This window comes from Platichthys flesus, chromosome 4 (genome assembly GCF_949316205.1).
Source record: "Platichthys flesus chromosome 4, fPlaFle2.1, whole genome shotgun sequence".
In the NCBI taxonomy this organism is placed as follows: domain Eukaryota; kingdom Metazoa; phylum Chordata; class Actinopteri; order Pleuronectiformes; family Pleuronectidae; genus Platichthys; species Platichthys flesus.
The window spans coordinates 18,442,460-18,467,822 of record NC_084948.1 but is presented as its reverse complement, the minus strand read 5'-3'; the positions used below and the strand labels follow the sequence as shown (position 1 = coordinate 18,467,822).

General features: G+C 43.6%; 4 protein-coding genes and 1 non-coding gene across 5 annotated transcripts in view; 1 reads left to right on the top strand and 4 right to left on the bottom strand.

The window, feature by feature from the left end:
* LOC133951335 (protein jagged-1b) overlaps positions 1–1,837 on the bottom strand; it is a 42,736-nt gene extending 40,899 nt beyond the window's left edge. The window contains exon 1 of the mRNA XM_062385213.1: positions 1,583–1,837. Coding sequence (XP_062241197.1) covers positions 1,583–1,741 — 159 coding nt within the window. The 5' untranslated portion in view covers positions 1,742–1,837. The remainder of the gene's footprint in view (positions 1–1,582) is intronic.
* Positions 1,838–4,034: 2,197 nt separating this feature from the next.
* Positions 4,035–4,108, bottom strand: trnat-agu (transfer RNA threonine (anticodon AGU)). The gene has a single exon. It is a non-coding gene; the product is annotated as a tRNA-Thr (tRNA).
* A 3,115-nt stretch (positions 4,109–7,223) lies between these two features.
* On the bottom strand, positions 7,224–10,283 carry snrpa (small nuclear ribonucleoprotein polypeptide A). Its single transcript, XM_062386627.1, has 7 exons — positions 10,145–10,283; positions 9,770–9,845; positions 9,502–9,674; positions 8,506–8,682; positions 8,026–8,196; positions 7,827–7,915; positions 7,224–7,737 (listed from the first exon to the last, which is right to left on the bottom strand). Exons 2-7 carry the CDS (start codon positions 9,840–9,842, stop codon positions 7,578–7,580), a joined length of 843 nt encoding a protein of 280 aa, XP_062242611.1. The 5' UTR covers positions 9,843–9,845; positions 10,145–10,283; the 3' UTR covers positions 7,224–7,577.
* Positions 10,284–11,836: 1,553 nt separating this feature from the next.
* Positions 11,837–16,102, top strand: qpctla (glutaminyl-peptide cyclotransferase-like a). The gene is made up of 7 exons (XM_062386377.1): positions 11,837–12,450; positions 12,664–12,810; positions 12,884–13,177; positions 13,612–13,773; positions 14,081–14,180; positions 14,249–14,365; positions 15,039–16,102. The coding sequence occupies exons 1-7, from the start codon at positions 12,232–12,234 to the stop codon at positions 15,182–15,184; spliced, it is 1,185 nt and encodes a 394-aa protein (XP_062242361.1). The 5' UTR covers positions 11,837–12,231; the 3' UTR covers positions 15,185–16,102.
* Positions 16,103–17,492: 1,390 nt separating this feature from the next.
* Positions 17,493–25,183, bottom strand: six5 (SIX homeobox 5). Its single transcript, XM_062386384.1, has 3 exons — positions 24,460–25,183; positions 21,597–23,077; positions 17,493–21,096 (listed from the first exon to the last, which is right to left on the bottom strand). Exons 1-3 carry the CDS (start codon positions 25,143–25,145, stop codon positions 20,411–20,413), a joined length of 2,853 nt encoding a protein of 950 aa, XP_062242368.1. The 5' UTR covers positions 25,146–25,183; the 3' UTR covers positions 17,493–20,410.
* Between the last annotated feature and the right edge of the window lie 180 nt (positions 25,184–25,363).

Here is a 25,363-nt window from a genome sequence, read left to right as displayed (position 1 = left end):
ATGTCTGAAATTAAAGTATAAATCTAATCTTATTTTGAAAATATGTTTCAGTTTGAATATTAATGCAGTTTCCACAGCTTGAAATCACCAGTGTAGTGTATCTTTGTAGTGTATCTCACCAGTGTAGTGTATCTTTACACTGCAGTGTGTTGCTTGGGAGTAATAAATCTGGACATCATGCAGAGACTGACGGACATCATTTATGATTCACACTGTTCTAAGCAGGTTTACCCATCTCCCCTGATGAGGACGGCCTCCTGTTGTCTGCATAATGAATGGTCACCAGCAGCAGCAGAGGAACCTGAGTGTGTGTGTGTCTCACTCTGCAGTGCAGTGGAACGGCGGATCGGAGGGAGTGGAGTGTGTTGTTGCTCAGCTGTGAAGGGGTTGTAGAGGTGCAGCGAGAGACACGCAGAGCTGCCTGAACGTTCAACATTCACACGGCCCCGAGTTTATTCGGCTGTGGCCCCCGAGCTCCACACACACCCAAGACGCAGATGCTGTATGTGAGTTCAGTGTTTTAAAAACACACATGCACACGTGCACACACACAGTCATACATGCACACTCTGGAACACCTCAGGGCCTGTTCCTGCTTCTGCAGAGTCCTGTCACACATCCTGATCAGACCATCAGACCTGCAGCTGCCTGACAGCTCACAGGAAATGTATTCTGTTTTTGAATATTTTTCACATCTAGTATTTTGGTGGCAGGAGGTCTGAAGCTTTTCAGTTTGCTATGAGAAGCTAGGCAAAACCATTCATTCAAGTAATTGCACTGACTTTTTAATTAATTTGTGGCAATGCCACACAAAAAACATAAAATCTGCAATTTGTCGTGAAGAGATATTCATTTTCATTCTCGTTCCTAAGACATGAAGTGCCTTGGGAACCTTGTGAGTGAGAGCTATTATTAGTATATACTAGAAGTAATAGTAGTAGTAGTAGTAGTAGTAGCAGTAGTACTAGCAGTAGTACTAGCAGGAGTGGAAGAAGAAGATTAAAATATCTTTCATTGCACTCCAGCAGGATGAGGATGCTTAGAGATGCAGGTGTAATTCTTTATTAACCGAGGATCAGATGATGTGAGGTTGGTTTAATTAGTGTGATGTTTGACTGGAGATCCAGCACAGTCCTTCCTTAAGTACCCAGGCTTTTATATAGCACTGAAATACTGAATCATGTGTCGCAGCTGATTGCTTTTTATCTCTGCTTGATTTCGGTTTTCTGCTCCATTTTCTTAAGTGATCTCTTATTAATACTGAAAAACAATAGGATTTTGCTGTACTGATCATCTTTGCTGTGACGAGCTGCTAAAATTAGATTACAACAGTTCCTCTTTTGCGTGGGATCACAGACGAGCGCATTGAAACAACAGGTGGGCACAGCGCCGTGTAGGAGCAGAATGAGGGCAGCACAAAGAGGAGAGGGATGGTGTGTGTGTCTGTTTGTTTGTGTGTGTGTGTGTGTGTCTGTGTGTATGTGTGTGTTGTGATAAGAAAAACACGCTGAACCACAGTTAAAAGTGAGCTTGGAGGTTTTAAGACCATGACGCCCGAAATAGCACTTAATCGGTGGCTTACCTGCGGTTGTATCGTCAGCGCCACGAGGAAAATCACAGTCCGCTGCAGGTGGAGGTGTCCCCGGTGTCGGTGATTCTTCATGTCCGTCCTCTTGGTGGTCTCTCCGCTCCGGTTTCTGGGTTCGAGCCGCGTTATCCCGTGCGCTCTCGGGCTCTCCATCACTGCGTCAAGGGGGTTGGGGACTGTGCTGTGCGCTCTGGCCGCGTTGGCGCTGGTGAAGGTGGTGGTGGTGGTGGTGCCCCCTTTCCTCGTCCCTCCCTGTGTCCCTCCGTCCGCCCAGCTCTCCTCCTTCTGCGGTCTTAAACCCTGCAACTCCCGCAGAGCCACTTCATCGCGTCCAGCTCAGAGAGACCATAACTAACCTCTGTCTCCGCTTTGATTGCTCCCCCACCCACCCACCAGCCGCCCACCCACACACACACCTGATCACCCCCTTGCTGCTGCGTCCAGGGTGGATTTCCACTGGGAATGACACATGCACACAAACACACACACACACACACGGCACACAAACACACTACCCTTGCGCTGTATTCCCCGCGCCACCTGCGTTAAGAGGCTTTAAAGGTCCAATCTGCCGTTTCACTTGACTTGAACTCTCATCCCAATTAGCTGACACACTATCTCCTTCTTCTTGTTGTGTCTCTCTTCAAGCCTGATCCACAAACCAGCGTGGAAATCAGTTCAAAAGACCAACACAATCTATATTCACCCCGTGTATTTCGTTGGAAAGGCCACCGAAGTTGCGTCTCTTCTGCGTAATGGTTTTCCCTGTGCGCTGTGCCTCATCTAAGCGGCTGGCTCGTCATTTGTCAACCCGATACGAAGCCCGGCGGCGACAGAGTGAGTGTGGGAAACAATGAGAGGGAGAGAGAGGGAGAGAGAAAGGGAGCATGGAGGGTGTGTCCTGAGGCAGGGAATGTCCGTCTTTCAGCTCTTGTCCGGATGGTTCCCAGCGCGCACCAGACCTCTCTCTCTTGCTCTCTCTCTCTCTCGCTCTCTCTATCTCTCTCTCTCATGACCCCTCCCTCTCGCTCACACTCTGAGCCACCTGTGGACCCACCCAAAGTTAGCTTTATTCTAATTATGACACTTTTACGCACGGGTTTATCCTGAATGCGCCTCGCTTCCCACCTCCCCTCTCTTGGTTAACTATTTCCTCGGCACCTTTTTGTGGCACCTCGCCGGTCCCTCTCCTCTCCTCCAGTTTCACTTCAAAGCCCCGCTGTGCCAATTAAGCGCCTCCACGGTTTTCCTCGGGCTCGAGTGGCCTCTGGAAGTTTCTATAGGTATGCTTTGAAGCTACAGCTCTCCATCATTACAATGCCACTCAGCTCCGGATGATGCAATCGGAATTGTTTACCAAAAAAAAAACTGATCGTCACATTCACATTTATGATGAAACTTGTTTGGACAGCTGCTGTGCGCACATGCCGCTGCTTAATGATGCGCACATGAGCGCACGGACATAAAAGAGGATTGTAGGGTGCATGTGGGCATCTTTTGAATATTGGCACCGGTCTCATGGCATATTTTCCACATCTGACCTCCAGTGTTCGTCTGATTGGACCCAAGACCTCCACACAATGTACCTTCTTTATGGGAAGAAATCTAATGAGATTCGGCCACTTCCCCCCCCCCCCCCCTTTCCTCTCCCCCCTCCTCCTCCTTCAACTTGGGGTCTATCACAGTCTTGTTGCTCAAGAGCCTCCCTGACAACCGCTGGTGTTTCCTCGCTCTGCGCTGACCCCCGGAGCAGAACAGAGGGCTCTTGAGGAGCAAAGCGTTGATTTGCATAGAGGAGCAGTGACCTCCAAACATGAGCTGAATTCTAACCAACCATCCGGAAACACACATGTACACATGGGCCTGCATGTGCGTATGTGTCTGCATGTGTGCGATTGTGTTTGTGTGCGGTTCACCTGAGGAATTGCCACAAAAGAGGGGGATATAAAGAATTGCGGCCCCTGCTCTTTCTGGGTCTCGCTGCATAAATGGAGGTGTAGTGTATTTGGCACCATCTAACGGTCACAGGTTTCCCTCTGTGTATAAATTACAGATTTAAGTCCAGGCAAGTATAAACACATCATGACACATTGTAAAAGCAGCATTAAAATAGTCTGCTTTCTGTTTTGTTTCCTGTTTATCACATTGTATATAAACCTTCATTTTTAACCTCTCGTGGTTGCACTCTGAGCCATGTTGCTGGCTGTGTAACCCTCTGCAGAGCTAATAATTAAAACTCTGAGAAACTCATTATTTCAAATCTCATGATATATTTCCAGGACGCAGTGGTTGGATAGTTCACAATTTCAATATCTTATAGGATGTAGTGAAATACCATCAATTTCATAAACCAATCAACTCACCAGGTTAGGTTGTTGTGCTCTTGCTTTCCATCCATGTTATATGTAAATGGTTCCAATGCCTCCACAGATATGGACTGGTGAAAAGGCGCTGCTGGGATTTGAACCCAGGATCTCCTGTTTACTAGACAGGCGCTTTAACCAACTAAGCCACAGCACCAACTGTACATAGTTCAGGGAGCTACTTCATTTGTTTGTCTGATTCCATTATAAACAATCAGAAACAGGCAAAACTTCCACAGAGCAATGTTACATGTTTAACTCTCAATTTAACACACTCATTATCTACTAACCACTATACCGATGGAGGGTTTGATGAAGTGTTTGAATCAACAAAACACTGCTGGAGTCTCAGGGGTAAACACATTGCAGCCCAATCCAATTCAAATGAAGTTAATGGTGACCACTTCTTCAAACATATAAAAAACATATAAGTGCCTACATACTGCTTCTGAGGTGTCATTCAAATGTTCTTAGAGTCTAAGGCGCAGAGGTCATTCACACCATGTTTTAAGCCTTAATGTCCTCAGTGATCCATGCTCGAATTCTGCGGAAGATATGCTGTTTCCTTATTGTTTTAGAAACAAACTACTGTATACGCATCTGTGATCCATTAAAATATGAATAATCAGTTTGTTTTTTACAAAGCACTTTCCAAAAGAGGTTTAAAAATCACTTCACTGACATAGCTAATTAAAAGACATTTTACATAATTCAATTCATAAAATATGTCAGTGAGGTTGTTTGTCTCATTGACAAAAGACAGTTATTCTACAGTTGACAGTGAAAGCCCCACTACCACCCTCTGGCTCATGTCTTACCCTGGGTATCTAGATTGAAGAGGACGGGCTGCGGTGAAGGGGATGATGTAGTCTGCTTTGCGAGCAGCACAACCGCTCAGTGATTCAAAAACAAGGAATAACAATTTTTTATTCGATCCTGAAAAGCACAGCTAATCAATGCAATGACACATGACGGCCTGTCCCTTATGCACGAGACCATTGACTCAGATGCTAATGTCGTGTTTGGGATGGTTCTGCTTCTCTCTCTGAAGCAACACAGACGAACACAACTCCCATGTTTAACCGACAGGAATGAGTACAAGTCCCTGCAACTGAACCTCACTGTGTCGCTGAGTGGGATGGCACACACGGCGCCCACGGAGTCTAAGGTCAGCGCTTTCTCAAGGCCAAGTAGGGGAGTGTGGAAAGGCTTGGGACAGTGCAGAAGAATGTGCATTTCTGTGTACACTGGCGAGCTGACCTGAAGACAATTACCAAGGGCACAGTTTAAGTACACAAAAGGGAGGCCCTGTGTGTATGTGTTGGCCTCTGTTGATAGTGTGAGTCTAAATTAAGCTTTTCAGGCCTAATTCACACATCACTCCGGCCCGCTCTCATGAATCCAGCCTTTGAGAGAGGGAGGTGGGCCTTGTACTGGTATGTAATTACTCTGCAAACCTACAGTGTCTGAGAGGGGCCAGTGAGGAAGTGCTGTAAAACATACTGTAGGTATTTACTAATTGGCAAATTGTGAGACAATGTGGACATGTGAGACATTGTACTCAGAGGCATTCTGTAAACATTCGTATATACACCATGTTTTCACAGAGGGCAGCGTTTATTTATATACATATAAATAAATAAAAGTTTGAGGTACTTGTACTGTACAGGGTATAGAAATGTCGTATTATTCCAACACCGTTTTAATTACTTCGCTACATTCACCTGATGGCATAAATTATCAATTACACTGAAAATAATAACGTATAACCATGTAAGTTACAATGTAGGTAATACAATCCAAATGCCCCAAATATATCTAAACTCACTTAATTAATCTCCATGTGTCCCTATGACAAATTCATTAATCAACATACATATCAGCCTACAACAGAAAAAAAAACGTTTTTTTTAATTAAAAACTGTAATTAAAAGTCCATATATTCCTGGTGAACCCATTTTATGGGTATTTAATGTAAATCAACAGATTAGGTTAAATTAAGTGCACCTAGTCCTTAGTGTACAACTTGTAAGTTTGTGTTTCAGTAAATATTATTCGATAATATCACTGGTATGGGGCATTCTGCCTGCACCATTTGTGCATTTTTTGTGTTTTAATTTCTTTTCAATTCTGAAACAGCAGTTTTAAAAAAAGTTATAACAGCTTAAGTTTAACCCCTAATTATTTGATAACATTACAAACTAGCAAAGCTGGAATCCACAGATTGTCCAATACCGTAGAATCATTATTTCTACAGGTGCATTCCCAGCATTGAACCAACAACGAAATTCTCATCATTTCAAGTAAGCAGCATCTCCGCTTCTACCAAATAATTAAAAAAAACTCATCTGATATCTGAAAAACTTTAGGGAAATATACTGATGCGGGAAATGTTACCACTGTAGTCACCAAACGAAATGCAGAGCACAATAGTTCAAGATGAGCCAGTTAAGGATGTAATGGGAAAGGGAAATAAAAAATAATCCATCTCTGTAGTTTATTGCAATGACCAAATTACAAAGGCCAAATACAATTTTGAAGTACAAGCTGCGTACTTCCAAGCACAAATTGAATGAGAAACCAATTGATTTATTTTACAAGTAGAAAGAAGATTTGTGTGGAGGCCCATTGATAGAAGATATGAACTTCTCTGTAATAGATACAGACATAATGGAATATTGGGTTTTTTTTTCTGAGGACCAGGAATTTAATTTTCTACAGTGCATTAGGTTTTTGAGAACATGGGCAGCCGGCAGTCTGACATTAGCATCCTGAGAACGATTTCAACTGAAAGCTTTGGTTGCCCATTACATTTCTTTCTTGAGCTCCACTACTGACTCATACTGAAAACGATTCAGATGATCTTCGTGATCCATCAAAGGTCTGAGAGTTGGCAACTTTATATTCCAAGCTAAAACTAGACATGTGATATTCCCCAGAAACTCCATACTCTGAGGAACGAGTTCAGATAAATAGCTGATTTCTTGGCAGTTATGGGTCTAAATAAAAACTGACAGTCCCATAGGCTTCTGTAGAAAATGCTAAAACAAAACAGTTCCAGCAGAATTAACAAAGCAGCAGAGGTGGTGGGCACTAGAAAGGATATCATGGAATACTTTTATGTTTGGCTGCAAAAACAATTTACTATTTGAGGTGATTAACGCATCCATCACTTTACCCATTTACCACTAAGACCTGAACATCAGGGGCAGTAGAAAGTAGGTTAATGGCACCAGCTACTGTCCTAAAAAGAAAAGAGGGAGAGCACAGTCTTAAAGAAAAGTTTTAATTATAAAAAGGAAAAAGCGCCAGGTACAATGTCTGGTGAACCAGACTCTGGGTGCAATGCTTCATGACAAACAGTTTTAAAGAACAGCACAACACATCAAGCCGCTTGTTGAGTAGAGACGACAAATCACCAATGAAGAGTTAAAATGTTTGACTTGATGGTAATAAAGTATACTTACATGTAATCCTGGAAGAAGAAATACAAAAACTCACCACTTACTCTGTACAGATCACCAGCGATACATTTGTATAAATGACTGACAGGTCACTGCTGTTCATCGTTTTAAAAAAGACCTGCATGTGTGTGCATGTTAGAAAATGACTGGTACTGAGAGCGGTTATTTCTTTGCGAACGAGATCTTCATTGCGTTTGTTTGTGTGATCTTAAAGCCCTGTAGTGCGTCTCGTGCTGCGCCGGCTTGCACTTCATTCTCAAACTCCACAAAGGCGATGTCGTGGCGACCAGGAACCAGACGCACTTCCTTGAACCCCGGGAACCTGAACACAAAACACCACATTCAAGTTTAGACTTAAACTGTTCCAATACAAGTATGCAGACAATACACAAACAATGAGTTGTTACTAACTGGTTGAAGAGCATGGAGAGCATGAGCTCGTTGGTCTCCTCTGGCAGGTTGGTGAGGAAGAGGATGTGATTTGGTGGGTTTTCCGCGACCTGTGATGATAAAGGACAGTAGCAGTTAGAATATGACCAAAGGGCAAACATGGGGACCTTATTAATTCCGGGAAATGACAACATGCTACGTGAGAGGGAAGACACATTACCGGCATTTGTCCAGGCATCCCTCCGGGCATCATCTGACCAGGAGGCATACCACCAGGGGGCATCTGACCAGGTGCCATGCCTGGAGGAGGCATCATGCCTGGAGGGGGCATGTAGGGCGGCTGGCCTGGCATGTGCATCATGCGGGGAGCCTGGCTCATAGGAGGCATTCCCTAAAGAGTGAAATATAAGAGTGATGAGCCGGTCTTTAACTGTGCAGACATTTCCCCATCAAGTAGCTCCTCTAGTTGCACTTCCAGATGCCATCGATCTCCACCTTAAACTAAGGAGTCTGTTTTGTACTGTTTAATCTGTTGCCTGCAAATTTGGGTAATTCTTTAGGCAGTGAGAAAGAATTGCGACACTAGAGCTGCTATCAAGCATATAATGAACTTTTGAGAGTCTGTATGTATGTATGTATGCATGAGAAGAAAAATGTCTGAGTAAGTGGCTCCGGACATTCCAATCTTAAGTCTACATACAGGCATGGCAGCAGGCACTCCAGCGACCATGGGCACAGCAGCTCCTGCAACACCCTTCTTAGCTCCTGCTGCATCAGGTACTTTGGGCTTCTTCTTCTCTTTCTTGCGGTCACGCTCTACGAACGTCCCCTTCATCTTAGCAATGATGTCAGAGTCCATCTTGGCATACTGGATACGCTGCAAGAGGAAAAGGCGAGTTAGGACCACGTGTCTTTCAGAATATACAGTTTCAAGACCACTAAAAACCTTCTTATTATGGCATAGTATAGAATTAGACATCAGGCAGAGAATGAACGACATGTTTAAACTTTAATCGATTTGTCATTGACAAGTCCTCAATGGCTGTAGGCCCTGGATATATTGTATGGGTTGTTGTTTATTGTTTTATGATACTCATTTTCCTTTCCTTCTGCATTATGGTGATCTGGTCTTCATGAATGCAGGCGACAGGGCCTAAAGAAGTTGAATGCTGTGTACAATAGTGCTTTGTGTTTTACAATTAGCTGTAGACCACTGTATATTTTAAGCTAGTGCTTACTTGCCATCTTTGTATGTCCACAGGTTTTCGCATTAGCTGGCTTTTTTGTATAAACCTCTCCTCGGGTTGGTTCCTCCATACTATTTATATGTATGTGTTGAAGCCAAAATCAACATGGCCTGTGCTCTCACAATATTCTACAAATGTTGGTCCACAGAGTTAGAACAGAACTTTGACAAATCTTATAAATAGCTGTTCCCCTTTTCCTGGAACAGTCTAAAGAAGGATCTGAAATTGTGAGAGCTGCTACAGAGGGGAATTCATGTCGATTTTAAAGAATTGAGAAAATAGTCAGTGTGGAAGCTCTGAAAATTGTTATTGATATCTACTTAAAAGATTGCACATGTGTAGTGTATGACAGCTGTAAGTAACTGTGGTTATGGTTTGGCACCTGATGTCTTTATACAGGATGTCTAGAGCCCTTCTGTGCTCTAGTATTCACTGTTCCGTCAACCTACCATGGGCTTGTCATAGAAAGGGAATCCCTGCATGGATCTCAGAGCATTCGAGGCGCTGTTCACTTCTTTGAAGATGACAAAGGCCTGACCCTTCATCTTCAGGTTCTGCGCGACCAGGATGTCCAAAATCTGTCCAAACTGTGAGAAGATGGCGTACAGGGACTTTTTCAACTCTGCGGGAAAAGCACAAAACAAGAGAGCCCAGTAGATTGTTTTAATTCACTGATAAACTTAACTTACGACAGAGCCTGGGGGGTTCGTAACTCACCATCTTTCTTGATCTTCTCATTCAAGTTGTTGATGTAGATTGTATGGTTGAGCCGTACGTCCGTCGTGGCCATTTTCTAAGCAGCAGAGGAGTTTATGTATTAATACAAAAACTTGAAATATTCCTTTTAAACCAACATAAATCGCAGCTGTTGAGCCGCAGAGCAAGTGACGAGCTAACGCTAGCATACAACCCGAGTAGCGTTGGGCGAGCGTTAGCTTGCAAGCTAACTGCTGCTTACTTACAGCAGCTAGCTATCCACGTATCATTCATAGCTGATTCGAACGTTATCAGAAAACTAAGATATAATAAGATGCATTTATCAACAACTGGGCTGCAAATGTTTTCCTCAAACGAATAAATAAGATAACTCACCTCGAAATGATGAATGAAAAAGTCCCGGCCGTCACAAATACCGTTCGCTGTTCTCGCGTTAAGAAATAACGCCGACGTAGTTTCCGGTGTTACGTTCTATTCTGTAACCAATGAGATTCTGCCTCAGACTTATAGAGCTATGCTTCCCCTCCCCTGCGTGACAGTTTCTCCATTTTTGTAGTTTTTATCGCCACCTGCTGTTTCCAGACATTGATTGATTATTTATTTAAGCCTCGGGAAAAAAATATTGAGGAATAAAACCCTCATTTACAATGGTGCCGAGGGTACAATGAAGAGTTATACATTGAGAAAATAAATAAATAAATAAGAATGAAATAAATATGCATACATACAGCAAAACAAGGGAAAATGTCACAAATAATCAACCCTGACGATTCAATAAAATACTATAAAATACTATGGTTAAGCCCAACCCAACTAACAGTTACATCACTGCAGGACAAGCCAGCCGTACATGAAACAAGACTCGAGAATTCCCTTTATGAATTAAATGAACTTTAAAGATTTTTGGACCTCATTCCAGATGTAGGGTGCCTTATAACAGAAAGCTGTCTTCCCCAAGTTAGTGTTAACACGAGGCAGATATAATAAAAGCCAGCTCTGGGAGCGAGTATTGAGGTTATTACAATTCCAGCTGATGAGAGAGGAGAGATATAATGGCAGTAGCCCAATGATTGTTTTGTAAATATAGATCTTCCAATGACCATCCCTTTTTATCGACCGGGCTGGCGAGCCAACCTTGTTATATGAAGCCACCACTGCCTTGAGAAGAGAGTGCACATGTGTAGAAAGAAACTGGACCATATACAGAGACAAAGAGAGAAACATGTTGATGAAATAAAATATAATAATAATAGTAGTTTCTACCAACAGGTTTCTAAACTTGTAGTCAAATCATGAATATTTTCCTGCCTGTGTGCAGTTTTTGTTCATTTGCACATCCCTCTGGAAATATGTGATATAACTGATACACACGTGGTGCAATAGCTCTACCTACGCATGTTCAATAAATCATTCACACACACTCCATAGAGTTAAAGTTGTTACCACATTTGCCACGAATGTCCCGCTGCACCTTTGAACGTATATAGTTTTAGAATTTTATTTTATAGTCTTTCTATCTTTTTTTTCCTGTAATTTAATTATTGCACTGCTGATCGGACCTGTTTCTTCTTCTCCAGCACCTTTCCTTGTACTGTAGACCCTGTGTTGATTTGCATGTGACAAATATAACTTGAAATAATTTTGAATTCTGGGAATAGAATTAGTGTGGTTTTGTCCTCAAGCACCAACTGTTCTTGTAGAATTTAACGGTAATCTTTGTTCTGGAGGCAGCCCTTCTCCAAAAATAATTTTTTAGTTAAATATATTCTCTATAAGATATTGTTTTAATTCTTAATGTATACCGAATATAAAAACTGTAGTCAAGTAGTCTAGTCAAGTACAGTACAGAAACCTCAAAATCGTACTTACATAGTATATATTTTATCATCAACCCTTTTTTCACTTTAATCTGTGTGTTGTGCGAATTTATTATCCTAACTATTTACATTTTTTTCAAATCGTACTCTAGTTCTGACTCCTGCTCAGTAGGGGGCGACAATTCACCACACAGTTTGTCTTTAACCATAATACAAACAGAAGAAGTGACGCTCAGGTGACGCCATTAGATCAGACGCTACAGATCTAGTGTCACGTCACTAGAAGGTGTAACATCTGGATGGTTTTACTCAGGCTCCTGCAGCTGGAGAGTTACGACAACTCTTTCTCTCAATGTTATTTACGGTAACGTAGATTAACACCGTGCCGTTCAGCAGCAGCAGACCGGAATCGTCTGAGTCCCTCCGGTTTGTTGAATTTATAAATATGCACATTAGATCAGAGCTGGACTGAAGCAGCAGTGAAGTCCGTCATGTTCACGGAGGCTCGTGCCGCGGACACTGGGACCAGAGACAGCGGGGATGGATCATCATGGTGAGACTGGACCTCAGACTCAACCTCCTGCTTGAATCTACATCCACAAGTCCTCATCGACACGTCACCCTGAGGACGCAGTGACACGAGTCATGTCCAGGTCCAGTCGGCGCTACAAGCCTCTGCTGCAGAGCAACGACAGCGGCTCCCCCCTCGGCTGCGACCGGGTTCGAATCCCCCGGGCCCGGGTGCTGCTGCTGTGTCTGCTCGGATTCCTGTTGCTGGCGGTGGTGCTGGGAGTGTATCTGTCCAGCGACACCAGCCTCGGGCATGTGAATCATGTACCAGCCGCAGACCTGACCAAAGACAGGGTAAGAGTTATCGCAGTATAACTTTACAGATATAAAATGAATAATATGAAGTAACAGAATGACTGCATGAGGTAAATAATGACTGAATATCATTGCAGAATTGTTGCTTTCCTGGGTTTACTAAACTTCCTGTCTTATATTTAGTTTTTCCAGATAACACTTTCTCTTCCCCCATCTTAATTTTCATCCCTGATCGTGTCGTCTCTCCTCCAGTTGTCCCACAAACCCAGCAAATGCTCCCCAGCTCAAGTCCGCCGCCTGGCTGCTCAGGTGGACGGGACTCGTCTGTGGGAGACTCACCTGAGGCCCATCCTGATAGAGAGGCTGCCAGGGACCCAGGGCCACCTGGCTGTAAAGCAGGTGAGTGTGAAGCATAAATACTTTCCTATAAGCACATATTGTATTCTTTAATCAAAACTCTCTTCTGCTTCAGCACATCTCCTCCACCCTGACCTCCCTGTCTGCCGGCTGGTCCATCGACCTCGACTCCTTCCAGTCTCCGACCCCACGAGGCTCGGTCGCCTTCACCAACATCGTGGCCACTCTGGATCCCTCGGCCCCTCGCAGGCTGCTTCTGGCCTGTCACTACGACTCCAAGTTCCTGCCTCCAGATGCCCGTGACCCACAGAGGGTGTTTCTGGGGGCCAGTGACTCAGCGGTGCCTTGTGCTATGATCCTGGAGCTGGCCACTGCTCTGGATGCTCAGCTTAGATCCTTCAAACAACAGGTATAGATGCCGTTTTTTTTTTTTTTACATGTATATCATGGACAGTTAGAGCAGATGCTGACTGATTCGTTTTTTCGATTGGTTCAACTGGTTAAAGTTGAGTGTTTCCTGTTTTTCTTCTCATGACGAAGATAAGATCTGAAAGGCTGAGGAGAGAATCTTCTTTTGTTCATCCTCATACCCTCATTCCTTCCCCCTGCCTCTGCAGCTGCAGTTTAGAATAGAAAATGCTGACTGTAGCCCATTCTATCGAGCGCAGCAGTCCTCTGTGTACAGCAGTGTCTCTCCAGAGGCTTTGTTTTATCTAGTTACTATTGAAAGACACACATAATTTCATACACACACTGCGACAACCCTGCAGAAAGCACAACTGCACTCTGTCGCCACTTTTTGCGAAGTGTATTTTAATCTGATTCCCTTTCTTCTCCTCTCAGAAACTTCCCGTCTCCCTTCAGCTTGTGTTCTTTGATGGCGAGGAGTCATTTGAGGAGTGGACCGCCACAGACTCGCTGTACGGCTCCCGACACCTGGCTGAGCGCATGGCCAACACGCCTCACCCCGCCGGCTCCTCACACATCACCATGCTCCATGCTGTGGTGAGGAAACCGTGTTCTACTCTACACCTCCTCCACGATCGCGCCCTCACACATCCTGATCCAGACGGATGCTGAATTATAAATAACCAGGTTCAATGTAGCAGAAACAGCTTATTTTACATTTTAAAGCTGAGTCAAGTTTAATGAGCCAAATCCCTTATATCTTTGTCTCATGTAAGTCATGTAAATCAACATTACTGTTTTTAATCTAAAAAAGATGTACTATTCTAAAAAGATAACTTATTATTATTCAGTACCCACCTCCAGCGACTGACTGCTCCTTTCTGACTTCGTCCTCTCTCCCTAGGACCTTTTTGTACTGCTCGACCTGCTCGGGGGTCCTGATCCACTGATTGCAAATCACTTTGACAACACGGCACGCTGGTTTGACCGTCTGATTACTGCAGGTAAAAAACAGGTCTGTGAACGAACTCACTTTGACTGTACAAGCTCTAACTCTGCTCTTCATCCTCAGAGAAGAGACTCCATCGACAGGGTCTTTTGACGTCTCACCCCTCAGAGCAGACGTACTTTAGGAAGGATGTGTATCTCGGACCTGTCCAGGACGACCACATCCCCTTCCTTCACAAAGGTGAGTGGAACCAACTTTTGACATTTTCTATCAGAAAAATAAAGTTTTTACTCTCGGTTTAAATGTCGGAGTTTTGAGAAAATTCGATCTGTTGAAACAATACACGGGAAAGATACCAAGGGAAAGTTTGTGCCCACTGCAGTGTTATTTCCAACATAGCAAATATGGTGTTAAATTTTATTGCACGAAATCCTTAAACAATCACTCATCAATTGACATCATGTCCAGTTCATAGGTCCTGCCATAAGTCCTTTCACCGATCATTTTCTTTTACCATATTAATGTCAGGTTATGCATATAAATATTCTACTTTGAAATATTTTACATAATTTGTTAAATTAAATGTTGATATTTGAATAGTGTATGAAAAGTCTTGAATCTTCATCTTCCCTCTGATATTTTCCTCTTGTTGAGGATTTCGATTACAATAAGTCTCTATGGACAAAAGCATTATGCCCATTTAATGTAATTTGGTCTTGAGGCTGTTAATGTGAATGTAAATGTTTCCCTCCATTTCTGAAAACCAGATTTACACATCTTTGACCAAATCTATTGCACTCTATAATAATAAGTTTTAAAACCAAAATGATCATAGTTAATCAATTAATCTGCTGATTATTTTCTTGAGTGATCCTCACTTCCTTCCTCTCTCCTCTCTCCTCCGTCTTCACAGGCGTCCCCGTGCTACACGTCATAGCCACTCCCTTCCCACAGTTCTGGCACACGTTGGACGACAATGAGCAGAACATGCACCGCCCCACCGTCGAGAACCTGACCAAGATCCTGGCTGTGTTTCTGGCTGAATACCTGGGCTTCTAAACACAAATACATGAAGACCATTGCTCACGTGTACCCTACACTGGAGAACTCTGGTTACGAATGAGTGACCACATGCCCAAGAGAAGTCCCGAGTGAAATGGACTCAACTGAACTGAGATACCAGCTGAACTTTGCCAAAGTCTTGTCTCTGCTGAAGTGTTTAGTCTTCCTAGGTTCACATCATGGAGGAGTTGGAGACCTTATTTTTCCAAAACTTCTGGGCATGTGAAGTTGATACAGTCTTAAATTAATTTATTAAAGTAATATTTAATAAGTCAAGATAAATTAATCCTTGAATGAGCATGGTGCCTGAAGAGCAGTGGGGAAATGTGTGTGTAATTTCACAAGCAGTTTTGCTTTATTACTATGAAGAAGAAAAAAAATCGAAGCCATATGTTGTTCACCACTTTAATGTCATGGAGATGCACTAACGTCCTCTTAAAGACAGACCGATGTGAGAAGCTGTGAACGATGGCTAGAAAAAAATCTGTGACTAATTCACGTCACCTTGTCTTCACTTGTCTGAAGCTGCTCTTGGCCTTAGTACCTTTTGCTCTTACTATACATTGTGTGTCGGTTTAGTGATATGAAGAGTGAAAAATCCAACAAATGTGCATTTACATCACGTGAAAGGTGGAGACAAAAGGCTACAATAGGGTTTCTTGCAGACTTTCCTTGGAACACTCTGTAACTTATTGATGTGGAAAAATGTCACCAGCGAATTCTCGTTTTACCTTCCCTTCAACAAGCTGAAACCACTCGGGCTTTACTGCACATCTGTGAACCGGTGCATTAAAATGAATCCACCATATGATGCTTACTTTAAATGATCGTCGGTTCTTGTGTTCTATATATGTATGGGTCAAGGTACAATTTTGCTGAGTCATGTTTTGGTAATAAAACCTAACTTGCAAAGTGTTTTACTGACACAATTCAAGAAGGAGACAACCATATTGTAAGTGAAAAACTTGGTGATGTAGAGGAGGTGGAGGGCCTGGGATGTGTGTGGTGCAGGGGGGGTTAAAGGTGAATATCTGAGGAAAGGTAGGCTACTCCTGGGGGTGGTCCACAGCCGCCTATTTGGAAACTGAAGGAAGAAATGAGAAACAGGAACGTGAGAGAATAGGACTTATGTCATGTCTAAATCTAACCACAAGAGGATGCCATTATTCTGCGTAAAAAATGGCAGAATAATGCAAATTGTTTGAGTGGATTATTGTGAGGGCAGGTTGAACTGGAAAGATGGTTCTCTTGTATTTCCTTTAGAGATATGCTGGGGGCATAAACGCACCTACACTAGACTACGTCTACTCTGTTTTCAAACAGGAGAAGCATAGAACGATCTTCGGATAAAACAAATGATTATTGAGGACCCTCTACCGATTGTAAATATAAAGAATTGAAATAAAAAAGGGCCCATTCTAGAGTAAAGACAACAATTTGTACAATTAAGATGAATAAATCACTATGATTATTCAATTTCTGCCAATAGATCCGTTTCATCTCAATCTTACACACTGAACCTTTAAATAAAATTCATAAGTGCTTTAAAGCTGTGCTTGAGTACGTTTTGTGACTTTCCTTTCTGCCTCTTCCTTTCATTGATTATTTGACCTTTAGACACCTGACTATCTTGCTCATTGTAGTTCACACTAAAAGGTACAAACTGTTTGGTGTAAGATTTTTATGTCAACCTTAAAAAAAGTGGGTTTCCTCTTCCTCCCAGATGTTGTGTAGTAGAGGAAACATATGTCTTACATGTTACTTCCCCTGAGCTCCAGGGGTTGGCCCTGCTGCCTCTCAGCCTCTATGTATGTCGGGCTCGGAGCCAGAGCTGCTGTAGCAGCGGGTGGCTGCATGGGGAGAAGGGGAAGCCCTCCAGCAGCGTGTAGCAGGGCCTCCGGTGAAAGGCCACTGCGGTGGAGGCCTCAGCACACTCTACAGCTCCCTAGGGCAGGTGGAGGAAAAAGAGGCGGAGGAGAGAGAGAAGTGTGCAGCCCATCTGAAGCTTCTGTAGAGCTTTGTCTCGCATATGTTTGTTATCAGTCATCATTTCCCCAGTAGAGTTTAATCACAGGTAATCTGACACCATCAGGGTTATGAAAACAACCAATTCATCCCTCCGTCTCTGTACAAACACAAATCTACACACACACACACACTCTGTCCCTTTGCTATTGAACCAGCATCAACCCACAGAGCGAGGGAGTGTGATGGTTACTCAGTGTAAATCATTTTAATACAATTTTCTTACCAAATTAGAAGCAAAATTGTTCTATTGCTTCCATAATCTCCACTCATAAACACATCGCCATCTTATAAATGTTGTTTATTACAATATCATATAATATAAAAAATAGAATGCATTTGAATACAAAACAAATATGAGAGAACAAAAACCCTTGTACGACAGACACACATGATCCCTTTCATAGCTTTAAAAAAAAAGTTGATCAACAAAGTATCTTTGGTTACATCTGGAGTCATAATCGTGATGTGACAGGAAGGAGAGTACAAAACGAATGCCACGCTACAAACACGCAGGGCCACAGATGTGCATGTGCCCTCACTGGCTTTTACTGACATACTTTGGCAAGAAATGGCTCAAATAACCAAATGCAAGCTACAATCATATATGAAGAGCACATTTCCCTTTACCCCTAACTGATAACTGTTCAATAAAAATTCACACTATAATTGATTTGTCTGCGCCATTTAACTATCTAACAAACAATTTTTTCAAATTTATTACTAGAGGGGGGGTAACCCATTTGATAATGACCTCAAAATTGATTTAATACCTGTAGTCTGAGATTGTGAAACCTCAGTTTGAGCAACAATGTGACGTTCCAAGTGAAAATGAATATCATTTCCTATCATCTTTCTTTCCCCAATGATTAATTTTCTTTCGGTAAATCTAAAAAACTGATTGATACATGCTTTAAATAGATTAAATGTACAAAATAGACAAACAATAAACATACCAATAATAAAAAAAAAAACTCATAAGCCATAACTGTAACTACATGCAACACTGAAGTATATTTTCGTGTACCTTAATTGGCCAAAGATTTGACTGCTACCTGTGTTATGACAGTTTAAATCTCAGACAGGTTTAAACTGAAGGAGCAATTCCATCCGTTTAAAACATATTTCATTATTCTGTTTTCTGATTGACCTTTTCATTGAATTAGAGATGACAATTTTCTATTAAAGAAAAAAACAAGACTTTTCCAAACAGACTATGAGTTGCACCACTGTCATAACATCACGGCAACAACACAACACAGCGTAAACATTGTGTGAATGAAATGTGCAAAATATACAAAAATAAGAGGAGACAGGTTTGACTATACAAACAAAACTATCACATTAAGTTTTCAATATAGATCAAAGTGTTACAGAAATGTGGACGTAAAAACATTTTTAAAAAACCTCAAAGTTTTAAAATAAGGCACTTGTCGATATTAACAGATTTTGGATGCGTGTGACAATAAGTGTCACTTAGTGGGGTCACAGCAAATGTTTTAGTGTAATGATTCTAATAAAAGCTCAGTATTTCAAAGCTCCTTTTCATCTCCCAAGAGCACCGACCTTTTGACTCAGCCACTGTGTCGCTTAGTGTCCTATAAAGTACTAAACATACATTGCATAGAGTATAAACCCTTTTATTTCCTGTGGCATATTCTTTACTAATGCAGAGCAGCGTCCTCAGTTGAAAACTGCATTTAGTCATTTAAAACAGTTGACAGATAAAATGAAAGTAGGCTGATCCATAAAGGGGAATTCCTGCATTTTTCAAACTGGGCTCCATGTTAATAAATGTGAGTTGCAAATGATTGACAGGTAAACTGAATCAATTGAGTACATGCAAATACCACAAATTTGGTGCATTAGATTGTATCTGCCTAGACCTGCCAACATGGCGGGAATGGCTACAATGTAATCTAATGGGGCAACTGTGACAGTCCAGGAAATATCCACTAAAAGTCACTTTGTTAACCAATAAAGGGCTTAAATTGGTTTTATGGGCCTTTTCTAAGAATCTGACAACATAACATATGATACACATGACAAGAGCTCTCACTGTCAAGTCTTATGAGACTTGACTTGTTGCAGGAAGACGTACTGGAAACATTAGTGAGAGAGAAAGAGAAAGGGAGAGGAGTTTGGATTTCACTGAGATAAACGTTTATGGCTCTTTTTTTGATGTGGGAAATGTTGATGAAGTACGTGTTTTAGCTGGAGTATACGGACGAAGAGCTCCAACAATTCGAAGAGCGAGTGCAACAGACAAAAAGAGAGAAGGTACAAGCTGCTGCAAGGTTTGCAAGTGAAACTTTGTGTTGAGCGAGACATGTGTAATGTTGCCAGTCTTAGCAATAACCTAGAATAACATTCGAACATTTAATTTGGGGAAAAAAGCGCTTTTAGTTGACATTTCTTACCCAGGTTGAAAAATGATCAGATCCTTCTTTAAACCTAGAATCCAGTAACATGTATGCATAAAACATTGTATCGTCCTTGAGAATATAATAGTTGAGGAAAACAAATCTCAGCTGATTCACATAAAGCTCGTCCCACTCAACTCACGCCATCTTTTGAAGAACAAAACCTCAGGGAGTTCCTGGAGTGTTGGTAGAACAATGTGTTCAGGGTTCAAGCAACAAAAAGAAAACCTAACTCCTGATTCTCTTGAGTCTTGTACAGTCAGGGAAGTATTTCAAGACTTGTCCTCTAGCCAGAGAGTCCGGTTCACTGTGTAGTTATTGTGTGGTGGATCCTCAGTGAACAACTTCCACTGCCAGAGAAAAACCCCAGGCATCTTTTTTTCCCAGCGACAGCTGTACTTTGTACGCAGTTCAGAAAACTGCAGAGAACATCTTAGTGTTTCTACAGAGCTGTGATGCTTTGTGTGATTTTTTTAACCAGGACCTGTAACTGGGCCAAGCAGACAAATGTGTGTCTGAACCAGCAGATGAATATCATCACTATTTCCAATCCATGTGAAATAGAGCTGCAGAGGGTTTGTCTCAAAAGTGCCAGCAAAGACCTTGATGGCATCAGGCTCCATTGAGAGAGACTCATTGTACGTGTCTGAACCTTAGTTTACTGTAAAAGACAACACAATGTTGAATAAAATCTTTTAGAAAAATAAAAACAAACAGCGGGGTCTCTAACCTTCTGTTTGTTGCATGGTTTTTGTTTTTTTGGCCTCATTGGGTTTCACAAGCCCAACTCATCGTCCACAGGGACAGACTGGAGCTGAGTAAGAATCTTTGAGTCCCCATCCATGTCCTCTGGATTCCCGAGAGGTGAGCCGACATCCACGTCCTGCTCTGGAGAAGGGCTTCCCAGAAGCAGCGACTCTCCTCCAGGGAGGCCTAACAGAGCCGGGTCTACAGGTAGGTCCCCCTTGCCGCGGACATCGAACAGAGTTAGATTGGCCGATGTGGATAGGGGCAAGGGGCTCCACACTGGCTGGGACAAGTGGGTGTTGGCTGTGATTCCACTGTACATGGGACTGAGGGTGAGCATGCTCTCTGGGGTAAGAGCATTTGGCAGCATGGGGGTAACTGAATGGTCCAGAGTATGAAGGGAGGAGATGGCAGGTGTCAGGCTGGTCGCAACCCCATTTTCTGGAGCGTAGTATGGTGGAGAGGAGTTAATGAAGTTCAGAGGAGATAATGTGAGGCCACTGGGGGTTTGACCTGAGGTGGTAGGCGGCTGGGAGGACACAGGAGGGGTTGAGGGGGTGAGAGCGGGGCTCATTATACAATTAGTGGAGATGGTTGGAGCTTCTGAGACCGGTTTCAAGGGCAAGCTGGTGAGTTGAATGCCTGCAGGGATGGTCAGAATCAGCTTGCCTTGCTGGACACTCAGGTAGGGGCTTCCACCGAGGAGCAGGTTACCTGCAAACGTGACAAATGTTAAGTTAACTTTCTCAACCAACAGGTGAACCAGTACAGAGCTTTTTACCACTTAGGCTGCAAATTAATTTACAGATAAGTACAAATGTCGAACAATTATACAGTGGCCAAAAAAAATTTAAAGACTTATTTTATTTATCGATTTAGATTGAACATCTTGTTCCTTTCTACCAACACAGACATAAATGCATTAAGTATTCATTAAAGTTGCAAACCATTTATAGCTCTAGTTGTTGCCTATATATAATTTCCTAGAGTTCACATCTTTCAGGCTGCTTGTTTAATCTGACCATTAGTCCAAATCGAAAGATATTCAGGTATATATCTTGTCTGACAAAGGAAAACAAACATTTTGAAATAGTTGTGCTTGAAGATTAAACCTTATCAATTATCACCACAGTTGCTGGTTAATCTTAGTCTATTTAAGGTTTTTATGGTTTCAGATATGTTGCATTTGCCTGTATCCAAGGGATTCAGTTTACCTGGAGCAGCAGAGGGCAGCTGGATGATCCCAGAGTTGAGGAGTTGCACACCTGGGGCCATGCTGGTCGGGGAACCCACGCTCTGAATAGGCCTCAGCTGGTTTATCCTGACAGGACCCTGCATCGCCGCCCCAGCTGCGGGGGCTGAGGTCAGGATCTGTAAGGGCACTCCAGCAGAGGGCATAGAGAGAGAGGAACTGGTAGGGACCACTTGGGGGAAAGAGAATGTGGGGGAGGTCTGGATGGAGGAGACAGGGACCAGCTGAGGCATGGAGAGCGGAACTAACTGTGTCGCTGTGGTATATTTGGACTGGGGGACTTGAACCATTTGTGTTGGGGAGGAGACGGACATGACATGTGGGGCATGGAATTTGATGGGTGTGGAGTTTGTGGTCTGGTCGTCCAGTTGGTGCGCTATCTGCTGATGCAGCTGACTGTTGTTAAGCTGTGAGAGAGAGAATATATTTCTAGCAGTTGAAGCATCCTGCTGCTGCTGTGCCAGTCTGCTGCCTGTGGTCACTGTCAAGGGGCTTTGAAACTGAGGAGCTGTTGAGGTGAGGGACGATACTGGGACCAACTGAGGGCACTGAGACATCTGGGCTCCTGAAGAGTGCTGGACCAGCTGGGATACAGGTATACCCTGGATGGAAGGCACAACCTGGGGCAGAGAGAAGACCTGAGGGATGGCGCTGCTGGAGGAAACCACAGAGATAGAGGGATTTAACTGGGGGCTGGAAAAAACGACGCCCTCCCTTTGGTGACTGGAGAAAGGCACAGCAGTACTGGAGATGACCAGGCCTGCAGACGACATAGAGGCTGGGAGGGCGAGGGACTCCTGGAGGTTCTGTGTTAAGACCAGCGAAGGGAAACTGCTTGGGGAGGACAGAGTTGGTGAAGAGGGAGATAAAGATGAAGAGGAGGAAGACACTGTCTGGCTGCTGCCCTCTGAGTCATGCACACTGATGTAATTGATTTCATGAACATTCTTTGTCTTGGTTTGAAGAGAAAGCGAGATGACCGATGGATGGTTTGAGACTGGAGTGGTGTTGGTGCTGAGAACGGCAGCTGGAAGACTTGTTTTGGCCTCCATGGCAGATACCTGCTCTGCCAAAGAAGCTGCGTGATGTTGCTGCTGCACATCCATACTGGATTTGGTTATGACTTGAGCCCCGTTCAGCATCAAAGGAGGGCTGGTTGTAACAGGACTCAGTGTGACTGTCTGGCAATCGCCCAAGCTCAGCCCGTTAATTATGACACCAGCGCCGGTGCTGGAGATCAGGGAATTGCCATTGAGCAGCAATGGCTGAGAGGTCGTGAGGAAGCCACTGGAGCCATTGAGGATGAGCTGGCCTCCCGTGCTGCAGGGGATTGCAGAGAGAGAGATGATGGACCCTGCGGGGACAGCAGCCTCCTCCGGTTTGTCGGGGGTGTCGTCCATGGCGCTCGCCTCGTCCTCGGAGCTGTGGTTTCCATCAGACCCACTGAAATGGAGGAAAAACAAATGGGTCAAGTTTGAGCTCTTCACATTAGAAGACAGAGCCATTTTATTTATTCTTTTATAAACTCTGATTATAGTTTCGGATACTTTAGTGCATAATATCTTGCAGGATTAACTGTATGTTCCTAAATGGTTGTTAAACTGATATTTAAAGAAAAAGTACAAATTTTTATTTCAGTGCCAACTACCGCATCACCACCAAAACGTTTTATCAGGCTCTTTAAGGACGTCAACAAACTAGTTCCCTAAATGTGCCTGATTTATCCCCCATCAAAATCCATGAATTGCTCATTACCGGTGAAAACACCGAAGATGTTGGAAAACAAACTGTCTCACAATTTTAGATTATATGAGAGAAAGAAATTCCTGGATCCACACCGTAATTTAATGGGTTCTTCCGTGACACATATTGCATCATTCCACCTAGTTTCATGAAAATCTATTCTGTTGTTTTCGTGTAGTCTCACTCACAAACAAACATCAACGATTAGACTCAATTTAACTATCCACGTTTTCTCCTGTGTGCTGAATAGACATATCAGTGATTAACTAACGATTTACCCTGGCAACTGCTCATTGTTTCATCCTTCTCTTTACTATCCTTTTTACAAGATTGCACATATTTTGCAGTGGATCAGACTAAAACTGGTGCAGGCCAAAAGACAATGCTGGACCAGATTTCAAGAAACTCTACGGGGGCCTGTGCTCAGTTTCTGAGTGATAGAAAGTGTATCATCCTCCTCTCACTGCAAACAAACCCTCCGGTCTGATAACACAGAGCTGCCTTTCTCTCTCTTATCACCTCATACCGCAGCTCCCCTCTGCTTGGCGAAATACTCACAGTAATTCTCAAAGATATCAGCCTGTGTGAGGGGGAGTGGGGGTTCTCTAACCCCCTCCACCTCCCCTAGAATGTAAACTGGTGACTCTGTTTTTAACCTGGCTCTGCAGGCCCAGAGCAGAGGGTGCAGGCATTTCAGGAAACTTGAGCCATGTTGGGCGCCTGGATCTCACATTTCATAACAAAGCAACATGGCTCTTGGGTCTCAGACCTGTGTGGCTTCAGTGCTGTCAAAAACACTCCTCTTTCCCCCTGATCACTTCTATTTTTTAGGTTTAATGTGTGCATGGAGCTGCAGTGGTGCCGTGTTAGGGGCTGGGCCTGCAGGCTTTGTTTACCGGGACGGTTTGATCTACGATGTTTCTGATTGATTCCTTGTTATGAAACACAAAAGCTGCACTTTGTTCTCACAAAAAAGAGGGAAAGTTAAAAAACATGTGTCACGCTAGATAAGGATTTTGTAAACGGATTTAAAGTGAATCTGGATTCATGCAGCAGCTGATTTATGTTCCCAGTGCTCTTGCCTTTTGCTGTGGGTGCCCGACGGGGTCCTGTCCCTCTGCCTGCGGTTCTTGAACCAGTTGCTGACCTGTGTGAGGGACAGTCCGGTGACTTTGGCCAGGTTCTTCTTCTCGTCCGGTGTGGGGTAGCGGTTGTTCTTGTAGCAATCCTTCAAGGCGTTCCGGGACCTCTCCTTGAAGCAGTACACCGTCTCCTCTCCGTCCCAGATGGTTTTGGGTAAAGGGAACTTCTTCCTCAGCCGGTACTTGTCCACTGCGCCCAGGCCGCGGCCCCGGGACCTCTCCGCCTCCTTGTAGCGGGCTTTCAGGTACAGGTCCTGCAGGAAGCCGTGGTTGGACGAGTGGAAGTCGTGGCTCTCCAGGATGGCGTACAGCTCCTTGAACTCCTCCCGGTGGAAAGCCACCAGAGCCTGGGCCTTCAGCAGAGTCTCGTTGCCACGTAGCAGCTCGGACGAAGGAGGTATGGTGGAGAGAAACCTCCACAGGCGATCCACATTGCCCGCCTGCAGGAGGGCCTCGCACAGACATGAGACCTGGTCCGTGGAAAAACTCAGAGCCGACTTCTGGAAACTTTGGAGCAATTCTTCCGCGACTTGGACCGGGTCTTGCTCCGCTTTGGGCTCCGGGGCCGTCGGCTCCTCTGGGCTGTTTTCGGATTGTTCTGTGGGCTCCAAAGACAAGGAAGCCATTTTTACTTTAACTTTTTTTTTTTTGCGCCCGTAGTTCCTCCTCCTCCTCCTCCTCTCTCTCTATCCCAGTCTCCTGCAAACCACCACTGTCTGTGACCAGTGGCTGACACGCCCCTCCACCCAACTCATAGTTTGGTCAAAAGTCCAAGAGTGCAACTTGTTATAAATATAAATAATAAACATATATATTAGTATACTCTCAATAAATTACTTTATAT